Consider the following 18,936-nt stretch of genomic DNA (forward strand, 5'->3'; position numbering starts at 1 on the left):
TATTCGCCTTGATATCTTATGCCGCCACTCCGATTAGTTATGGATTATGAATAATAAACAGTTTCAGTTTAGTTTTACAGTCTTTTTTTGCAAAGTAAGGGTGTTTAGCTAGCCATGTCTAGGTTTTTGAGGCATTTGTCTGCAGCAAGTCTTCGGACGTGTGATTTTCTCGAAGGGGACTCTTCGAATGAACAGGATGGTGATCCTCTCGTTGAAATGTAAGTTATTTTGCAGTACTTATTTTATAAATGCATTTGATTTTGAATGAGCTGGTAAGACTGTGGTAACTTTGGCCGATGGGTTCATGTTGTTTTGCAATTGCGTCATAGTCATGTTGTTTAAATTCAGAGAATCAAAAAAGTGCTCATTGCAACAGTATGACACTAACTAAAGCAACATAAACATATGGTGAATTGTTTTGTTTAATTAGAAAAATGTGTCATGACACTGCAAACCGTGTTTGTAAAACAATCTCCCTTTTACAGTGGAAAGTTAGCAAGCCAAAGTACCTTTATAGTATAAAGTATAGTATAGCAAAGTTACATGGAACTGTATGATACTTTTATTGTGATAAAGCAAGCACATGCAAAACATATTATTTTACAATGTATGAAGTTGTTTGTGAAAGTGTTTGTTGAGTAGATTTTGTTTAGTTTGTTGAGCAGCATTTGCCCATTGTTCCAGCTGAGTAATTTATTCTGTATGCAGTACACTGCAGATACACAAATTTAATTTATGTATAACATGGGGAGAGATTGTTTATTGTGGCATCAGTAATTTGTTGGCATCCATGGTCAGGGTTGGTGCAGTGTGTATAATATTGTTTGCTCTCCTGAGGGCATTTTTGGTTTGTGAAAAAATGATTTGTGAATACATTGTCTTTCTCCCTTTTCTTTCCTCAGCAATTCCATGCTTGTAGGCTCTCCTTTGTGCCCAGTCACCTTCTCCTCTGCCATCGATGAGTGAGGGAATTCCTCCATGCCAGCCCAGTGCTGCAGGTCCTTCTCCTGTGCTGACAGGGTGCCGGTAAGGGGTCTCTCCCATCTGGTGCTCAGGTGGCAGCACAGCGAGGAAGGCGCCATACCAGGGTGCAGAGACTAGGAGACTGGTGTCCCCCCAGCTCGTCATCCAGCTCATCCCCTCCACCCAGAGGCAGCACAAGCCTGGGGGTGGATAGATGGCAGGGAGCAGGATCAGCAGCCATTAGTCTACCCGCTCTCTCCGGCCAGGACACCTGGGGCTCAGCTGGACTTTACCCAGGAGTACTCACCCTTGGAGCTATTCCAATTGACCTTCTCACTGCACATACTTTGCAGTAACACCAATAAGAAGGCTCAACAGTGAATAGACCAGGGAATGAAAAATCCTTGGATCCCACTGGAAGCAGTTGAGCTGTACCACTACTTTGGGGTGCTGATTAGCATGGGCCTTGGGAGGTGCCCTGAGACTTGGGACTATTGGAGCCATGTGAGGTACTACAGCGTGCCTTTCCCTCACATGTAGAACCAGGTCTGAGGCAATCTCCTGGGTGCTGCACAACAGTGACCCTAATACAGATGGGCAAAATGATGCACAGAGGGGTATGACCGCCTTTTCCAGTTGTAATATGTTTTTGAGATATTGCTACAAATATTTTACCAGAGGTAGTCTGCATATTCAGGAATATATCTATAAAATCCACAATAGCTTTTGTAGTTCATCAGTGAAAAATTCTATAACTTGAATGAAGGTATTTGTTTTTTGTTTTTTTTTACATTTTCTGTACATAACTTGCTGTAATTAAGCATGACATTGATTTATGTGAATTGGATCGCATCCAAGCCTGTCAGGAAATTTGATCTGAGGGGGGAGGTGTGTAAGGTGTTCAGCTAAGTAGTGGTGGATGGCGCTATGTGGCCACCAGATGGAGGCCAAGAGCCAACCTCCTGACCAGGCAAAGCCACACCAAAGCCAGGTGTATTTAGGAGACCACACCCTTTACATTACATTATTGGCATTGGGCAGACGCTGTTATCCAGAGCGACGTACATTTGATTAGACTAAGCAGGAGATAATCCCCCCTGGAGCAATGCAGGGTTAAGGGCCTTGCTCCCGGGCTGTGCGGATCTTATTGCGGCTACACCGGGATTCGAACCACCAACCTTGGGGGTCCCAGTCATATGCCTTAACCACTACGCTACAGGAAGGGGAACAAAGGAAGGAATGACTGAAGGCAAGGTGGAAGGAGGAAAAGCTCTGCGACCCAAACAACAAGAATAGGATTTGTGAGTAAAAGTCCAGGATTTGAAACCCAAAAGGAAAAAGAACGTTATGAAGCTCAAAAGGAACGTTTTTCTGACCAAGCCACGTCTGCTGTTTGCATTGACTGCTCCCTAGTGTGGAGGGGTTTTTTTTGTTGAACATTAGTTTTTTTTCTGAGTTGATCCTGCCTTGCTGAACGGAAATTAAAACCTTATAATTTGAACTGCATTTCCTGTCTTATGTGCCGTCCCGCACCTCAACATTGTCACAGTACTTTATTTGGTACACCTGTACACCAGCTTGTAAATGCAAATATTGAAACGGCATAGTATTAGCAGCAGTAGCAATTGTCCACCAATTTGCCGCAATCATACACCGCATTTTCTGGAGGAAATCTCTAGTTATTATTATTATTCCATCTGTTTTTTGTTTGCTTACTCCTCCCACAGTTTTCGAGCTATAGCTTTTCGATATTCCCATTAATTTCCAAGATATATTATTACACATTTATACATAATGGCGGCACGGATGGTGCAGTGGGTAGTACTGCCACCTCACAGCAAGGAGGTCCTGGGTTCGAATCTCGGTCGGCCGGGGCCTCTCTGTGCAGAGTTTGCATGTTCTCCCTGTGTCTGCGTGGGTTTCCTCTGGGTGCTCCGGTTTCCTCCCACATTCCAAAGACATGCAGGTAAGGCTGATTGAAGAGTCTAAATTGCCCATAGGTATGAATGTGTGAGTGAATGGTGTGTGTGCCCTGCGGTGGACTGGCGACCTGTCCAGGGTGTATTCCTGCCTTTCGCCCAATGTATGCTGGGATAGGCTCCAGCCCCCCTGCGACTCTGTTCAGGATAAGCGGGTTAGGACAATGAATGAATGAATGAATTTATACATAATGGTTGGCAAAAGCCGGAAAAGACAGGAAATTCACAGAAGCACAGAGAACATTATCTTGACCTACAGTTGTATACTGGTGGTAAAATAGTATGCTTACTGTTCTACTGATTTTATTACTGTTAACAGGTAATTGTGTTTTCAAGTAAGAGATGAATGTTGTGTCTGCTTCACCAGTAGAGGGCGTAATGGATATAAATAGGGCAGTCTGATCTGCCATGTTTGACAGCTGATTGTGTAGAGATGCTGATGACTCAAGCTGTGTATTAAAATCTTTCCTGTTATGTCCGTATTGCTGCCTCTTATTGTTTTAATGCTATAAACACCACAATTTGCACAACAGTAGCGGATTGGCTGAACAGTAGAAAAGGGCATTAAGAATTTTTCTGTCAGAGTGGTTGGAAAGTGGACATAAAAGTAAGTGGACATAAAACCCAGCAGGATAATAATAAACTTGCATTTCGAATAAAAGTAGTGTGTTGCTTCGCAATGACAGTAATAAAACTTTCGGATCACAGTTGTGTGTTGTTTCCCAATCACAGTAACAACTAGATATGTGCATTTCCTAAAGAAAATGCGGAGTGTGATTGCAGCAAATGGGTGACTATTGCTGGGGATTTGACTGGAATGTGTGTATGAAAAGAGAGTGGGGTCAAAAGTAGCTCCAAGGTTATGGACTGGAGTGTAGGGGGTGACTGTAATGTCATCTATGTCAAGAAGGTGATCACTGACCTTTGCAAGATCAGCTTTGACCGAACCAGCACAATCTCTCTCGTCACATTTTAGCTTTAGGAACTTTGATGCCACCCAATGTTTAATGTCCTGTAAATAGTTTATCAGTGAGGAAGGTGGGAGAGGAGCATTAACTATTCTGAGGAGGGCAGTTTCTGGGCTGTGTTGAGAGCCATCCATCCATCCATCTTCATCCGTTTATCCGGAGTCGGGTCGTGGTGTGGCAGTAGGCTAAGCTGGGTATTCCAGGCGTCCCTCTCCCCAGCTACGCATTCCAGCTCCTCCTGGGGGATCCCAAGGCGTTCCCAGGCCAGGAGAGATATATAATCTCTCCAGCAGGTTCTAGGTCTACCTCGGGGTCTCCGCCCAGTTGGTGTGCGAACCAAAGGAGCAGCGGCTTTACGCCAAGCTCCCTCCGGATGTCTGAGCTCCTCACCCTATCTCTAAGGCTGAGCCCAGCCACCCTACGGAGGAAGCCGCAGAAAACCATGGCCTCGGACTTGGAGGTGCTGACTCTCATCCCGGCCGCTTCACACTCGGCTGCAAACCGCTCCAGTGCGTGCTGAAGGTCACGGTTCGATGAAGCCAGCAGAACCACATCGTCCGCAAAAAGCAGAGATGCAATTGTGAGGTCACCAAACCGGACACTCTCCTCACTTCGGCTGCGCCTTGAGATCCTGTCCTTGAATATCAGAAACAGGACCGGTGACAAGGGGCAACCTTGGCGGAGTCCCACACCCACTGGAAACGTGCTTGACTTTGTGCCGAGGATGCGGACACAGCTCTCACTTTGGTTATACAGGGACCGGATAGCTCGTAACAACGGCCCCGGTACCCCATACTCCCACACTACCGCCCACAGGGTTCTCCGGGGGACACGGTCAAAAGCCTTCTCCAAGTCCACAAAGCACATGTGGACTGGATGGGCAAACTCCCATGACCCCGCCAGCAACCCCACCAAGGTAAAGAGCTGGTCCACTGTACCACGACCAGGACGGAAGCCACATTGCTCCTCCTGAATCCGAGGTTCGACCGTTTACACACTAGAGTAAACTTTCCCGGGGAGGCTGAGGAGTGTGATACCCCGATAATTGGAGCACACCCTCCGGCCCCCCTTCTTGAAAATGGGGACCACCACCCTGGTCTGCCACTCTGCAGGTACTGTCCCTGACCTCCACACGACACTGAAGAGGCGTGTCAGCCAAGACAGCCCAACAATGTCCAGAGCCTTCAGCATCTCAGGGTGAATCTCATCCACACCTGGCGACTTGCCACTGAGGAGCTTTTTGACTACCTCAGCAACTTCCACCAGGGATATAGGTGCAGATTCCCCCAAGTCTTCGGGCTCTGCCTCTTCCACAGAGGACGTGTTGTTCGGGTTCAGGAGCTCCTCAAAGTGCTCTTTCCACTGCCCGACAACATCCCGAGTCCGGGTCAGCAGTTCTCCTCCCCTGCTGAAAACAGCCTGAGACAAGCCCTGCTTTCCCTTTCATCGGATGGTTTGCCAGAACTTCCTCGAGGCCAACCCAAAGTCCTTCTCCATAGCCTCCCTGAACTCCTCCCATACCCGGGTTTTTGCTTCAACGACTGCCGCAGCCCTTCTGGCCACCCGGTACCTGTCTGCTGCTTCAGGGGACCCCTGGGCCAGCCAAGCCCGAAAGGCCTCCTTCTTCAGTTTGACGGCCTCCCTCACTGCTGGTGTCCACTTGATCCAACTCACCACCAGGTGGTGATCAGTTGACAGCTCTGCTCCTCTCTTCACCCGAGTATCCAAGACATACGGCCGCAGATCTGAAGATACGACCACAAAGTCAATCATCGATCTTTGGCCTAAGGTGCTCTGGTACCAAGTACACTTATGGGCTGCCCTATGCTCGAACATGGTGTTAATTATGGACAATCCATGACCAGCACAGAAGTCCAATAACAAGACACCGCTCGGGTTAAGATCAGGCAGGCCATTCCTCCAATCACCCTCTTCCAGGCTTCTCCATCATTGCCCACGTGAGCGGTGAAGTTGCCCAGCAGAACTATGGAGTCTCCGGGCGGCACCCTTTCCAGGATGCTGCCTAGTGACTCCAAGAAGGCCAGATACTCTGAACTGCCGTTTGGTGCATAAGCACAAACGACAGTCAGAGCTTTCCCTCCAGCGACACGTAGTCACAGAGAGGTGACCCTCTCGTTCCCCGGGTGGAACTCCAACACAGTGGCACTCAGCCGGTGGCTTGTGAGCCAGGCAGAATTTGATAACTGCTCGGCAGTCCACACAGGCGAAAGTACAAAAATGTAATCGAGAAACAGAGTCCAAAAATAACAGGCAGGTTCATACAAGGAAAATCCAAGAAATCAAACAGAACAGAACAGAATATACAGGGACGAAGGCACAGGGAAGATCCAGAAAAACACAGAACCTGACACTGTGAAACATTGTGGTGGAGGTATTATAGTTTGGTCATGTATGGCTGCCACAGGTGCTAGCTCATTTATCTTCAGCAGAATCAATGAAGTGTGCAGAAGCATCTACTCTAAGCCACCAAACTCATTAGAAGGTACTTCATCCCGCAGCAAGACAATGATCCCAAATCATTTCAAATCATCTCATCTCATATTCATTGTTACATTTCAAATCCAATGCTTAATTTGTGAGCCAAAAGAATGGGAATTGTACCACTGTCCAAATACTTACAGACTACAAATACTTGCTTCATAATAGGTGAAAACCTAAAACTACAATACAATGCTTGAAATTCCCAATACACTCCGAAAGGGCGTCTGGTAATGTAAGCAACTTACTGACACGTACACATTATGAAGGCTGTCTTTAAGGAGCACAAATGATTTTGTGTGGCACTTCCTGTATATTTCTTTCACAATATTGTGAAACCAAAACATGGAACCCATACAGCTTGCGATAATTTTGCTTAGTGCTGTAATTTCATGGGATTTTAGCACACCAGGAAACCTGTTGATTCAGCTGAGCCATTGCAAACATTGGCTGTTTAATTCCAAACCCCACTCCCCTTCCTCTGTCACAAATCTTACAATTCCATTAGCTACTGGAAATTCCCATTGCGATTTGAGTCTTTGACAAGCGTAAACCACAGCACACCAATGCCAATAAAATTACTGAGTGCACCTTTAAAGACTTGTGTTACTGGCCAAAGGTATTTAAATTCCTTCCCTCAGTAACAACTGGAAGGTAGTGGCCTTTATAACTAGTTCAATAGTGACAGAATACCAAACATGCAAGGCCCCGACCTGCCAGTCAGGAGCATTTGGGGGTTGGGTGTCTTGCTCAGGCACAATAAAGCACCTCGGGCGCCTCGGAAACACGGTCATGAGCATGAGATGAGACGGCTTGAAGAAGGCGTGTCGCTCTCCTTCAGGCCGCCGAGGGACAGGGTGTGGGCGGTGTATCTAACTCTAACTCTCATTGGATCCGACGAGGTACAATTGGCTACCAAATTGGGATAAAAAGGGAAAAATCAGAAAACTATATATATATATATATATATATATATATATATATATATATATATGTGTATTGTGGAATGATCACTTGTCCCAAGTAGTTCTAGAATCGACTGCCCTCTTGTAGGCTGACTGACATACTGTGTCAAAAAAGGTCATTTATATCTAAAAAAAATCCTCCTCACTTTTTCATTACATTACATTACATTACTTGGCATTTAGCAGACGCTCTTATCCAGAGCGACGTACAACAAAGTGCAAATGAAACACAAGAACAAGTGCAAAGAGGACCTGAGAGGACAGTACAGTTCCGAGTCCTTGTGTAAACATACAGAAAATCAGAACCCTTGAAGAGTACAATCAACTTTCAAACTAGCATACCACAGTTGGCAGCTAGAATACAACAATACAACAGCCAATAAAAAACAACAATACCTATACAAGTAACAATATCTATACAATCTATACATAAGTGCCATTACAGTCTAAGGCTAATCATGGTGGTGAGTTGAGGGGGGAAAGGTGTAGCCTGAAGAGATGGGTCTTCAGTCTGTGCTTGAAGGAGGTCAGAGACTCTGACATCCACCAGGAGGTCATTCCACCACCGTGGGACCAGGACAGACAGTAGTCGTGACCAGGTGAAGTGCAGGTGTGGCGAGGAGGAGGCGCCAGATGGCACAAAGTGGCAGAACGGAGGGGTCTTGTTGGTGTATAGGTCTTGATAAGGGATTGAATATATACAGGGGCTGATCTTTTAACTGCCTGGTATGCGAGCACCAAAGTTTTAAATTTGATGCGAGCCATAACAGGCAGCCAGTGGAGGTTGCGGAGCAGGGGGGTGACATGGGAATGTCTGGGAACATTGAATACCAGACGGGCTGCAGCATTCTGGATCAGTTGTAGGGGTCTGATGGCAGATGCTGGAAGGCCAGCCAGCAGGGAATTGCAATAGTCCAGGCGGGACAGGACCATTGCTTGAACAAGGAGCTGAGTGGAGTAGGTGGTGAGAAATGGTCGGTTTCTCCAGATGTTGTAAAGGAAGAACCTGCACACCCTGGTCACCGTAGCAATATTCTCGGAGAAGGATAGCCTGTTGTCCATCACCACTCCAAGGTTTCTTGCACTAGGGGATGAGGTCACTGTGGTATCCCCTAGTGAGATGGAGAAATCAGAGAAGGGAGAGGTTAAAGCAGGGATGAAGATTACCTCCGTCTTACCTGGGTTGAGCTTTAGATGGTGGTTGCCCATCCAGCTCTGGATGTCTCTCAGGCAGGCGGAGATACGGGTAGAGACCTGTGTGTCTGATGGGGGGAAGGAGAGAAAGAGTTGGGTGTCATTGGCATAACAATGATAGGAGATGCCATGAGCAGAGATAACGGGGCCAAGGGATCTCGTGTAGATGGAGAAGAGGAGGGGTCCGAGGACTGAGCCTCGGGGGACTCCTGTAACAAGGGGGCGAGGGGTTGACACTCCTCCAGCCCAGGACACCTGGGAGGACCGGCCAGAGAGATAAGATTTGATCCACTCTAAGGCTGTGCCACAGATCCCTGTAGATGCCAGGGAGGCTAAGAGGATGGAGTGGTTGACCGTGTCGAACGCCGCAGAGAGATCAAGAAGGATCAGGACAGAGGAGAGAGAGGTTGCTTGTGCAGCCTGAAGGGACTCATTGACAGAGAGGAGTGCAGTCTCTGTCGAGTGGCCAGGTCTGAAGCCGGACTGGTGGGGGTCCAGCAGGTTATTCTGTGAGAGGAAGGAAGAGAGTTGGTTGGAGGCGGCTCGTTCAATGGATTTGGATAGAAAAGGAAGGAGAGATACCGGACGGTAGTTTTGAATGCAGGAGGGATCTAGAGTGGGTTTCTTTAGGAGCGGGGTGATGTAGGCCCTCTTGAATGATGAGGGAAAGCAGCCAGAGGACAGAGAGGAGTTAACAAGGGAGGTGACAAACGGGAGGATGTCAGGTGTGATTGCCTGAAAGAGGTTTGAGGGGATGGGGTCCAGGGCACAAGTAGAAGGGCGGTGGGAGAGCAGGAGGTGAGACACATCAGCATCTGTAAGGGGACAGAAAGAGGAGGCAGAAAGGGAGGCAGGCATGGAAGTGGTGGTGGTCGCGAAGGTGCTGCGGATATCTGCAACCTTCCCATCAAAAAATACCGCAAAGTCATCAGCAGTGAGCGAGGACTGAGATGGTGGGGGAGGTGTGCAGAGGAGAGAAGAGAAAATGGAGAACAGTTGACGAGGGTTAGAAGTGGAATTCTGGATTTTTGTTTGGAAGTAGGTGATAGCGGAGGAGAATTCCGCCAGGAGAGACTGGTAGGAAGACAGGTATCCTCACTGAGTTGGTGAATTTCAGGAATCTTTTGCACATTAAGATTTTTCGATTACTTAGTTCTCTCACAGTATAGAATACTTACTTTACCAAATTAAAACTTGAACTGCAAATGGCTAACATTACATCAATAAATACAGTGTGCATTCACCTGCAGAGTTGGTGCTCAAAAAAAGAACGATTCACCCCTTCACCAGGGGATGGTCCAGGAGCAGACGAGGGATACCATTAGTTGGAAAACCACTCATTTAAATAATTTACTAATCACAAAAATGTTTTACTTGTGAACAAAAAGTTCTTTGGCCAAGCCATACTTAAATGTAAAGTAGTACGGCAAAGGCTATACTGGCCATACTTATGGCGGTGGCCTTGCTAGATACAGAAAGCTCTCTTGCACAAAGAAATTGATGGAACACACCAGTGTAGGGGTCCTCGCACGGGACTCCAAATTATGTAGGGTCCTCGCACGGGCCGCCAAATAACGCAGGGATTTTACTCTCTACGAAACCGGGGCGCCAGTTAAACGTTGTGTAGCAGTATAACTGCAAAAAGTAATCAGTCTCATAAAATTACTATTATCAGAAATATCTAACCACAAATTTAGTATTTTAATTAATAATTAAAGTAACCAATATTAATGATTAAACATACCGATAACCTGAAGGTTGGAAGTTCTTCGAAAGACTGCTTTAACTCGGCTCTCATGTCTATGTGATTCCAAAACGGACACCGGGGTTTAATAAAATATATTTATTAAACAAACATACAAACACATAACAGATAAACTAACGGGAAGTTAGTAAGGAAATTTAGTTGGGTAAATTAGTAGGTTACGTTAGGGCGTGTATGTGTGTGTGTGGGCGCGCGCGAGCGCGCGTGTCGCTTGAACAAAGGAAAGGTGGGAGTAGCTAGCTTGAGTAAGCTAGAGTTAGCTGTGAGATGGGACTACTTGAGTAGTTTTACTCTATATATGGGCAAAAGACGGCGAATCAATTCACGTACATATATATGTAGCTAACAAAACACATTTCAATAGTAGGATGGTAAATATAGAAACACAGATTCACGAAAACAGTTAAGACTAAACTAAACACTGGCTATGCCTGAATGTTTGTTCTCTTACTGAGTCCATACGCATTGGATCCAAAAGACGTGCTGTCCTTATAGGAGCCGCGATGGTGCTGTGAATGCGTGTCCTGGAGAGATGCGCAGGCTGGGGCGTCTTAGCCGCGCGCTATCGTCTGGTCCACTCGGTTGCTGGAAGGATGTTCGCTTGTCCTTTTTCCGGGTGGAAAAGTTTGTTGCTGTTGTTCGATGGTGAGCTTTGCAGGAGTAAACTGATGTAGCGTTCCGCGTACACCAGTTTCCACTCGCTATAGGCCACGAAGTTACCGCGAGGTAACTGGGTGTGTCCGTAGGTCTGGTAGTGCGCTGTGCAGCATTCAGCCTCTGTCCGAGTCTCGGAGCAGATGAGCTGAAGCGAATGCCCAAAAAGGGTGCGTCCAAGAGAAGAAGCAGAAGAGGCAGAAGAAGCAGAAGAGCCAGAAGAGAGATCCCAAGAACGTGTCTTGCTCTTATACGGGACCGTTTATTGCTCCCGCCATTACGGGATTGGCTGAACCAAGTTAGACGTCATTCGTGGTGGACGTCGCAGAATTTTCCTGTGGGAATGTGGAAGTTGTAGTCCCTACATCCCCCCTGTGGTCTCAGGATGCGGCTGAAGCCAGTGTTCCTCGAGAGCACAAAAGTCAGTTCACAGTCCACAGGTCAAGTACATTGGGTCGGTAACACAGTTCACAATTGACTGACAAACATCCAGGCATTTATCAACAATTAACTAAACTGGTCTAAAACACATGATACAAACAATGTGAAACACTAAGGTCGAACAGTGAATACATTGTCACAAAACATGAGAAACCTTGGTGAAAGGGTTAGTCGTTTTGTTAGTTCAGGTGTTTTGTTAGTTATTGGATGGTGTCCAGAAGGTGGAGCACCAACAGGAATGACCCAGCCATGAAAATGTTCAGATGATGTAGGGGTCTAGGATGGAGAGGCTGTAGCCTTTTTGGAAGTCTTGTTCAGACTGACCAATTGTTCTAGTCCCTACAGTCAGGTTGCTGACGAGGGTTGTCATCTGAAATATGTGGGGGCATTTTCAAATTAGGGCAGCTTTCTGTATCCAAGCTTAACCTTATGGCTGTGTCATCAGGAAGGAAATGGAGAGGTGGTCTCATTTCTAAATGATGTGGTAAGCTCACAAGTGGTCTTGTCTTGCTTGGGGAAGAGGTGGAGTAAGGCACACTGGGGTGTGGCAATATACTTGTAAAGATTACACTGTAGTTTCTACATGCAATACTTTATGATGGTTCAGTAGGTGTAGAAAGAAGCAATGAACGTTTACGAGTTATAACAGGTGTCGGATTTAACTCTACAGTACCTACTTACGATCTGCGTTTGCTGCTGCTACATGCAAATCTAAGTGGCTGCTATAAACTACCTGTTTATTTTGCCACCCCCCTTTGGTAGGAAAGGTGTGCAAAAGAAAGTGGTCAAAGCTTCAGCTGGGAGTCTGCCTGTGAGGAGACCACGGCTATAGATCAGTCTTATTCAGTCTTTTGATGGCGGTTGAACAAGACCAGATAGCTCTTTGGAGTGGTTACTCAAGGCATACACACTACTGAACAAAGGTTAGAGGCTTTAGTTGTCCTCCGAGGAACTGAAGAAGCTCTCTTCAGACAAGGTATCTTCCCTATCAGAGTCATGCTGGTGACTCTGAGGCTTGGGCCTACCGGGTCGGTCTTCTCTCCAATTCCGGCTGGAATCAGAGTGTGAGAAGCAACCACGGTGGCTCTTAACCGGGAACTTACTCACATGCCGTTGTTTTGAGCCATTAGATTTTAATGGGGCAACTTGGGAAGTGCCGGCGGGCTTGGTTGGAACAACGTGCTTAGCTGTTTCCAATACCTCGTTCCTGGGCACAATCCTTAAAGTGTCCCAGACCATTTGGGCTTCATTTCTTAATTCAAGGGCTGAGTGTTGGCCCCTTGAAAACAGTGAAACATGAGTTCGGACGCAGGGGTGCAGGTTGTGCACAAAAAGGGATTTGAAGGCTTGATCTTCATCTAAGCCTGGTCCGTTTCTGCCCTGGAAAAATGCATGTTTAAGTCGTTGGTAAAAGTCTTTTGGTCGTTCTGTACGGCTATGTTTAACCTCCACAGATTTGATCATGGCTGTGGCCTGATCAAACCGTGGCAGGTACTCAGCTACCAACGCTTCACAAACCTTGGGATAGCTGGAACGAACCTGTGGTGGAAGTTGTTCCATAAATGTATGGATCTCTCTGGTAGAGGTTTTCCATACAAGTCGTACCTTTTCTCGATCGGTTGCCCTGGGCAGATCCGAGAGACAGTAGTCAACTTCTCTCAAGTAACTCTGAATGTTAAATTCAGAGTCCTTGGGGTCAAATGTGTGGACATACTTCGCCATGGCCTCTAGCTCCTCAAAGCGAAGACCATGTGAAGTTGCACTAGTCTGCCTGTTTGGAGAAGGAGAGCCTGAAATCACATTTGAATGTGAATGCGTTTCATGCGGAGCTCGTCGTCCTCGGTTTGGTTTAGAGGGTGGAGCTACAAAACTGTCATTCTCACAATGGTTGGCAGAAGATGAATTGTCGCTGTCAGTGTACAGTACAGAGCTGTCACCTATCCTCTCAGTTATAAAGGGAAAGCTAGCGGGATTAGCGTTGCTTTTTGTGTGCCCAATTAATAACGTTAGATCTCCTCTACCGTGTCCACGGGAGGGTTCCCTGACCTCCTCACGAGAGGGGTGGGCATGGAAGGTACAGTCCTGTACTTGCCTGACTGTTTCTCCCTTGCGGAGATGGACCACCGTTGGGATGGAGTCCCCCCTTTCCCTCTCCAGGGAAGAGGTGGGCAAACCATTGCATGGGTGGTCAACAGCACTGCAATCTGAGGAGACTGACGAGTCTCCATCAGAGCAAGCTGTGGAACCGGGATCTGACAAACCCGAATCAATTTGTGACCCCCCTTCCCCCGCCTTGTGGTGTAAGGAGGAAGCAGGAGAAGCTGGAGTTGGGCAAGCCTGAGAAAGCAGGCTTACAGAAGAGAGTGGATGTGGTAGCTTGTGGCATCCACTCTTCAACTGAAATAATTCCTCTCTGTAGGAACAAAGATCTGATTCGGCTGAATGCAGATCACGCAAGTATTGTACTGCTTTCTTGCCAACAGTTTGAAGCTCAAGTAAAACACTGGTGTGTTGTCCTTTGAGGTATGCCATCTCTGATTCTAAGTTTTTGTTGCTCTGAAGAGCAAGACTAATCTGTCTGGCAAAATTCAAGACCAGACAACTTAGAATTGGGTCTTTTGACTGGGTGGGGGAGTGACCTTTCTCGTTGATTAAGGAGAACATTTCTTTCCTACAATCAGTGAGGTTCATCTGATTCAGGAAAGCTACGTAGCCAGGTGCTAAACCTTGGGCTAAAAAGGAAAGGTACTCATCAATAGATATGGGTTCCATATCTCACGCCAAATAAAGCTAAAAGCTGAATCAGTAACTTAAGAGGGTACTCTTGAAGTTAACTATTTCACAAGGGCCTTGAGCTCCTAAAAGTTGGCAATGAATTGTTCACCAAAATCACAATCCAACATACAAGTTGTGATGAAGGATAAAGAATTTAAAAGGCTCTTTGAATATTCTCTAACTATAGTACAAGGTAGCTATAGCATCACACAGGGACTCGAGTTGCACTAGCGGTACTGCAATGCAACAACAGCAAAATGACCGAACTTATGGCGGATATTAAGACCGTAAAATAGGAACTGTGATGCTGATCACATTAATCCTAAATACCAGAATGTGATTGGTTGAAATTACAATTAAATTTGGATTTAAATGTAAAATTCAATTAATTATTAAAATTACTTTGACAAAGTAATTATAATTAATAATACAGTGCGGCTAATAATACAATTATTGATAATACGTATTATACCGGAAGGTAAATGCCAATCAACAAACTACCGTGTAAGATTACGAATGTAATGCCACAATGTTACACGAGGGGGCAGTATATTGAGAAAGCGGCTCATGCAGGCTTTCAAAAATGGTACAAGGGTGACATCTAGCAGTATTTTCAAAAAATTGCACAGGTGGCAATTTAGCTGAGAAAGAATGCCGAGAATTCGTTCTGGAGTCACGTGACATGAGCCAAAGCTCGTCTTTCTCACGCAGAGCTCCAAATTAGGAAGGGGAATTCGTTATGAAGTCACAAGACATGAAATTTGAGCCAAAGCTAGTCTTCCTCACATGGGGCACCAAAATATGTAGGGGTCCTCGCACGGGACTCCAAATTATGTAGGGTCCTCGCACGGGCCGCCAAATAACGCAGGGATTTTACTCTCTACGAAACCGGGGCGCCAGTTAAACGTTGTGTAGCAGTATAACTGCAAAAAGTAATCAGTCTCATAAAATTACTATTATCAGAAATATCTAACCACAAATTTAGTATTTTAATTAATAATTAAAGTAACCAATATTAATGATTAAACATACCGATAACCTGAAGGTTGGAAGTTCTTCGAAAGACTGCTTTAACTCGGCTCTCATGTCTATGTGATTCCAAAACGGACACCGGGGTTTAATAAAATATATTTATTAAACAAACATACAAACACATAACAGATAAACTAACGGGAAGTTAGTAAGGAAATTTAGTTGGGTAAATTAGTAGGTTACGTTAGGGCGTGTATGTGTGTGTGTGGGCGCGCGCGAGCGCGCGTGTCGCTTGAACAAAGGAAAGGTGGGAGTAGCTAGCTTGAGTAAGCTAGAGTTCTGGATATGGTAATGAGTTAGAGTTAGCTGTGAGATGGGACTACTTGAGTAGTTTTACTCTATATATGGGCAAAAGACGGCGAATCAATTCACGTACATATATATGTAGCTAACAAAACACATTTCAATAGTAGGATGGTAAATATAGAAACACAGATTCACGAAAACAGTTAAGACTAAACTAAACACTGGCTATGCCTGAATGTTTGTTCTCTTACTGAGTCCATACGCATTGGATCCAAAAGACGTGCTGTCCTTATAGGAGCCGCGATGGTGCTGTGAATGCGTGTCCTGGAGAGATGCGCAGGCTGGGGCGTCTTAGCCGCGCGCTATCGTCTGGTCCACTCGGTTGCTGGAAGGATGTTCGCTTGTCCTTTTTCCGGGTGGAAAAGTTTGTTGCTGTTGTTCGATGGTGAGCTTTGCAGGAGTAAACTGATGTAGCGTTCCGCGTACACCAGTTTCCACTCGCTATAGGCCACGAAGTTACCGCGAGGTAACTGGGTGTGTCCGTAGGTCTGGTAGTGCGCTGTGCAGCATTCAGCCTCTGTCCGAGTCTCGGAGCAGATGAGCTGAAGCGAATGCCCAAAAAGGGTGCGTCCAAGAGAAGAAGCAGAAGAGGCAGAAGAAGCAGAAGAGCCAGAAGAGAGATCCCAAGAACGTGTCTTGCTCTTATACGGGACCGTTTATTGCTCCCGCCATTACGGGATTGGCTGAACCAAGTTAGACGTCATTCGTGGTGGACGTCGCAGAATTTTCCTGTGGGAATGTGGAAGTTGTAGTCCCTACACCAGACTAATCGAAAACACCAGTGAAGCCATTTTTTCCAAAATGTTATTGTACAGGCGGCACGGATGGTGCAGTGGGTAGCACTCCCGCCTCACAGCAAGGAGGTCCTGGGTTTGAATCCCCGTCGGCCGGGGCCTCCCTGTGCAGAGTTTGCATGTTCTCCCCGTGTCTGCGTGGGTTTCCTCCGGGTACTCCGGTTTCCTCCCACAGTCCAAAGACATGCAGGTTAGGCTGATTGGAGAGTCTAAATTGCCCATAGGTATGAGTGTGTGAGTAAATGGTGTGTGTGCCCTGTGATGGACTGGCAACCTGTCCAGGGTGTATTCCTGCCTTTTGCCCAATGTATGCTGGGATAGGCTCCAGCCCCCCTGCAACCCTGTTCAGGATAAGTGGGTTAAGATAATGGATGGATGGATGGATGTTATTGTACCCTAAAATGGGGGGACTGTGTATAAAAAGTGCTGTAATTTCTCCATGCTGAAAACAAATGTATAAAAATATCGAATATTGAATAAAAGCTGAAAATATACACTTTAACCACGTGTGAATTGTTTGATGACAAATCTAAAATTGTGGAGTGCAGAGCCAAATGAAGAACAATTCTGTTTAAATCTTACTTTAAATCTTACTTAAATCTTTTCTAGATTACTTTAGTAGATCAGCTAAACCTCTTAGTTTTGTATAATTTGCTAATTTAACTCAAGTACTTTCAATGCCTCTGTCAAGGTCATTTATGTAGATAAGGAAGAGCAGTGGCACCAGCACCAAACCCTGTGGGACTCCACTTCCCAAAGTAGCCTGCTCAGATAAGGTCCCTCCTACTGCTATTCTCTTTGTTCTATCAAGTAGCTAGTTCTGAACCCAGGGCTCCTGTAATTCCTAACATCTTCATTTTCATAATGAGTTCCTGAGCAAATGCTTTTTGGAAATCTAGATATACAGTATCATAAGCCCTGCTATAATCAAAACACTTGGTAGATTCAAAGAATGTCAAAAGATTTGTCAGACATGACCTCTTTGAGTACCCTTGGGAATATGCCATTGGGGCCCGCCTTATTTGTCTTTAGTTTATGTAATTTCCCTAGTATTTCTTTATCCCCTGTCTCAATAAGACATTCTGGATATTGAGTATGCCTTCTGGCCTATTAGCAACCATCTCCCTGGTAAAACTCTAAATGAAGTAGCCATTTAAGTCTACAGCAATATCTTTATTCTCATACAAAAAAATAAAAATACTATGAAACACTATTTAATAAAAGCTGAAATTCTGCGCTTTAACCACATTTTAATTGTCTAAATTCAAATCTAAAATCCGAAATTGTGAGTGCATAACCAAACAAAGTATTTTTCCAAGATGAATCAGGCTTGCATTCTTACTTGTACTTGTATTCTGGTGTGTATATACTGGTGTCTGTCTTGGCAGGGAGACTCAGGCGGGCCTCTGGTATGCCAGGAGAAGGGCCGACGCTGGTTCCTGGCTGGGATCGTGAGCTGGGGGGAGGGTTGTGCCAGGCAGAACCGGCCAGGAGTCTACACACAGGTCACCAAGTTCTCAGAGTGGATCCACCAGCAGACCAAATGGCAGGTCTGATGAGCACCAACTCTAAGCATAGGGTGTATCCCAACATGCACACACTCAGTGGCACCCCTAATGAGGGGTGGGGCACTGAATCTAGTGATAGGTCGCCCCTCCTATCCTTCTGGACTTTGTATTAGCCTAACTTGTATATCTATACCTGTATATCTAAACCATTCATCTGCAGTCATCACTAGAGGACAGACACGACTGAACTTATTTGTATATTTTTATTTTTAAATTATAGTGGTTTTGTTTTGTCCTAAGGGAAAAATGTGCCGCATCATGTTAGGCTACAGGAACCAGGTGCAGTGCCACAATATAGCATTATGGGCCCAGGCCCAGGAATTTTCGTATTGGCCCAGAATTTATTTTGCCAAGGAAAACAAAAACATACGGTCTGTCAAAACCACAGAACTGTATAAGAACTAGAAAGGACAAAGACTTCTCTAAACTGCTTTTACCATGGCCCTCAGTTTTCTCTGATTGGCCAACATTATTTGGTCATTTTGTCCCTTTTTCAGAGGGTAATAACATAACATAATGTAATGGCGAGAACAGGGCATTCTCCCAAGCAATGCTCGCCTTTTCTTACCCCAAAGTGGACTGACTGCTTAGTTTGCCTATAAGCTAAAGAGTATCTAGCACCATATAAATCTTTTTTACATGAATGGCATTTGGCAGATGTTCTTATCCAGAGCAACATACAGTTGATTAGACTAAGCAGAAGACAATCCTCCCTTGGAGCAATGCAGGGTTAAGGGCCTTGCTTAAGGGCCGAACTGCTGTGCAGATCTTATTGTGGCTACACCGGGGATCGAATCACCGACCTTGTGGATGCCAGTCATGTACCTTAACCACTACACTACAGGCCGCCCGTATTAAGCCTGGTCTTGAAAACCCCCAGTGCTTCTGCGTCCACTACATGTACTGGCAAGCTATTCCACACATTGACCACTCTCTGTGTGAAACAATACTTCCAAATATCTGTATAGAATTTCTCCTTTGCCAATTTCTATTTGTGCCCACTTGTCCTGCTAACCAAACTCACCCTGAAAAA

At 45.7% G+C, this 18,936-nt stretch overlaps 1 protein-coding gene across 1 annotated transcript in view; it reads left to right on the plus strand.

The window, feature by feature from the left end:
• LOC133126607 (suppressor of tumorigenicity 14 protein homolog) overlaps positions 1–17,891 on the plus strand; it is a 460,185-nt gene extending 442,294 nt beyond the window's left edge. Inside the window, exon 18 of the mRNA XM_061238951.1 lies at positions 17,724–17,891. Coding sequence (XP_061094935.1) covers positions 17,724–17,891 — 168 coding nt within the window. The remainder of the gene's footprint in view (positions 1–17,723) is intronic.
• The last annotated feature ends 1,045 nt before the right edge of the window (positions 17,892–18,936 follow it).

Source organism: Conger conger, chromosome 4, assembly GCF_963514075.1.
Source record: "Conger conger chromosome 4, fConCon1.1, whole genome shotgun sequence".
NCBI classification, from domain to species: domain Eukaryota; kingdom Metazoa; phylum Chordata; class Actinopteri; order Anguilliformes; family Congridae; genus Conger; species Conger conger.